This window comes from Atta colombica, unplaced genomic scaffold, assembly GCF_001594045.1.
Source record: "Atta colombica isolate Treedump-2 unplaced genomic scaffold, Acol1.0 scaffold25, whole genome shotgun sequence".
Lineage (NCBI taxonomy): Eukaryota > Metazoa > Arthropoda > Insecta > Hymenoptera > Formicidae > Atta > Atta colombica.
In genome coordinates, this window is record NW_017259348.1 from 235666 (window position 1) to 239108 (window position 3443).

At 35.4% G+C, this 3443-nt stretch overlaps 1 protein-coding gene across 1 annotated transcript in view; it reads right to left on the reverse strand.

Moving 5' to 3' along the window:
• LOC108688933 (ubiquitin carboxyl-terminal hydrolase 8-like) overlaps window positions 1–2563 on the reverse strand; it is a 9764-nt gene extending 7201 nt beyond the window's left edge. The window contains exons 1-4 of the mRNA XM_018195480.1: window positions 1931–2563; window positions 1499–1848; window positions 404–1328; window positions 25–194 (exon numbers count right to left, since the gene is read on the reverse strand). Coding sequence (XP_018050969.1) covers window positions 25–194; window positions 404–1328; window positions 1499–1848; window positions 1931–2185 — 1700 coding nt within the window. The 5' untranslated portion in view covers window positions 2186–2563. The remainder of the gene's footprint in view (window positions 1–24; window positions 195–403; window positions 1329–1498; window positions 1849–1930) is intronic.
• Window positions 2564–3443: the final 880 nt, after the last annotated feature.

Sequence of the window (3443 nt, forward strand, 5' to 3'; positions counted from 1 at the left end):
TATATATATATATGATATATTTACTCCTGTAGCTTTTTTCTTTTGGTTTCAATGTCTCTGATTTCCTTCTGTAGCAAAGAAAGATTAAAATCAAGATTCGTCTTCTCACGGTCATCAGTGGGATTAAATTTAATTGTATCCGTTTCCTTTAAATATGTCTTAAATTCATTTTCGATTTTTAGGTACATTTTATGCTGTAACAAATGAAAAACATTTAATATTAAATTTATCGTAATTTACAATTTTTGGATGTGATCGAGTTGCCATTATGATGCATTTAATTAATCGGAAGAAAGAATTTTACTAATTGACCAATCAAAAAAATGTTTCGAAGCATTCATAGCGGCAACTCAATCCTTTGTTCGCTGTGAAGCAGATTATAAAAAAGTAAATAAACAAGTACCATATCTTCTAATTTAATTTTTAGAGACTTTATTTCTGTTCGTAGATATTTCTCGTCACTAGGACTGTACTTGTTCTCACGTTGCGAGTAAAGTTCATATTCGTGGGTCAACAACTCAGTCGCAAGCTTGGATTTCGATTTTGCAAGTTCATTTAACTCTTTCATAAACCTTAATACTTCTTTACATCGTGGATCGTATGTCTTCAAGGCGGTTGGTTTACTGCTACGATCAATCACCGGTTTCGCGCTCACTTCGTTTTGTGGCATTTTACTTGATAATATCTTAGAATGAGTTAATACTGGGCTTTCTGGACTTTCCAATCGGACTGAACTTTTCCCATTTATACTGTCACTCCGAGACGATTGTTTATTGTTAATTGATATTGTTACATGACTAATGAAATTCTTGGATTTGGTATCATTACTGTTTGACCTGGCATGTCTAGATATCGCTGATTTGTTGTCACCATGATCCATCTCCATGTCGATGCTATTGTTAGAGCCGATCATATTATTCAATTTGTTCTCCGTTTCTTGCTCTTCTTCTTTTTTCAAGATTTCATCTTCCGAATCAGAACATGCCCAAGAAGGATATTCAAACGTATCGAGAATCTTCTCATCAAGTGTAACGATCTTAAACTCAGGTACTTCGATGCTGGGATTCGTTGTAAATGCTGGATATCGCTCCCACCATTCCTGGTATCCTCCGTTCAGAATATTAATCTTTTTATGTTTTATACCGGGATCCCATTTCTCGAAAATATCTTTTAATAGATTTATATGAATACATGGTGTCAAAGTTTCTTGTGTAGTATTCCAATCTAGCAAGACTAGAATATCCGTGTGTTGTGCTGATCGATTAACAAATAAGTCATAAGAATGCTTATCATTTGCGAAATATTTTTCAAAGTGAGTACCTAGCAGCCTGAAAGCAAAAATACATCATAAAAAATTAATATAAATAAAATTATATAAGGAAGCAAAAAAATATATAATCTCATATATAAGTAACATAAATATATAATAAATATAAATAAATAATAAAAAATATGCAATCTATAAATAATATAGATTGGATGAAAATGCTTCATTTACCCTTTTTTAATTTCAGATTGTGGAATGTTAATACATCTATCGGACAATATCCTGGAATTTTCATAATGACCCTTCTGCCTAGTATCAATGATCAAATATCTGGCACGTATTTTTTGTATTAGATTATACAATTTATCACATGATATAAAATTGTCATTAATGCTACTTAGACTTATATCTTCAGCTGGTATTTCTGGTAACTTCAAGCCAATGTCATTATTTGGCACCTTGGATTCATCCATTTCTACCTCCATTAGTTCCAGCTTATCATTGCACTTCTTCAAATTAAGTTCATAACGTACTTCTAACTTTTGCTTCAAGTCTGCAAGTATGTTTTTCACTTCATTTATCTAGAATATAAACATTCATGTACTCCATTGTCTATACAAAAAGAAATGTCAGACTGATTATTTTAGAAACGCTACTTCTTACCTGATCAACAGTCATGTTCGTAGCATAGGCCGACTTGCCATCCTTGCTATGAGTTCTCCTCAACCACTCGACCGAATCTAGCCATCTCTTCAAAAAGATATATGCTATCTCATCGTCTCCTTCCTTTTTTGCCAAATCAGAACTTTCTCGCATAGCAGGGAGCCTCTGGTACACGAAGCGTGGCTCCTTACCTGTGTAATTGATCTTAGCCTTTTGCACGAGGTCATTGATGCAGGTATACTTCAAATTTGACATGTTGACAGCTGTCGTGATTCTTCACTTCGATTTTCAACGTAAGATTAGAGGACCATCTGGCATCAGGTGCAACGTACGCAACACACCTCAGTTGTCAGTCAAAGAATAAATGTTAATCGTCTAATTTACTTTGGACCGCGACATAGCAATCCGTAGCGATTCGGATGGAGACAAAATATCGCTCGGCGATGCTCGGCGACGTCGCAGAGTCGCGCGAGATGCTATCGATCACCACTACGTCGTCACGTCATCAGGCGAAACCTTTCGCGATGTCTACCAAACATATAAATTCTAGTCCAATATCCTCCCTGCGCGAATTCGCACTCTGAATTGCTTCAAAAGTACGACGACTTCGAAATAAAAAATCTTTCCACGGCGCTACCCTACGATTCGTCTACAATTTATTGCAGTTCAAAATGCGCTTAGAAATTGTAGATGTCAGCCGCGCCGAGGTTATTTTAAAATCACTAGATGAAAATACTGCAAGATGAAAAAGACTGGCTCATCAATTTCGATTAAACTAATCGGACGATTGTTACATTGGAACTGATCAATCGCATTTGCTATTCAGCAGAATTGACCAATCACAGTTGATACTTAAGCTGCTTACACATGCAGCGCAACTTGTGTAAGCGTAATTTGCGTCAACTAATCAAATCGTATCAACTACTACGCATTATTCTAGTTGAGATTTGATTGGTTGACGCAAGTTAGGGGATCCGCACAATAAAACAGGGAAGAGAACAGAGAATAAAAATTTCAACTTATCAGAAAATCCGTATTCCACAATACATGATTTCTGATAGATTGAAATTCTTATTCTCTGTTCTCTGTTCTTTTTATGCGGAGTCCCTTACGTAAAGAGCCAGGGAGAGAGCAAACTCACGTAACCCGGTCTCCTCTGATTGGATCTGATAATCAAATTGTAGAGCCATTTACGTTATGGCCACAGCACAGACTCTTAAAGCAGAATGTATAAAGGAATCAACTAATCGAAAAAACCATTCTTTTTTTCTATGAAGTAGAAGAAAAGGAAAGATTTTGATTAATTGATTCGCTTACACACGCATTATGCTACCTTCGCAATTATGCGTTATGCAAGAATCTGTGTTGCGGCCATTAAATGATAGCAAAAGCAGTACGCTTGTTACCTTGTGCTGCTTTTCTCCTCAATTTTACAATTGATAAGATCTTTGCAAGTGATACATATTATTAATCTTGGAAATATATACCTTTCTCTATTGTATATATATATATA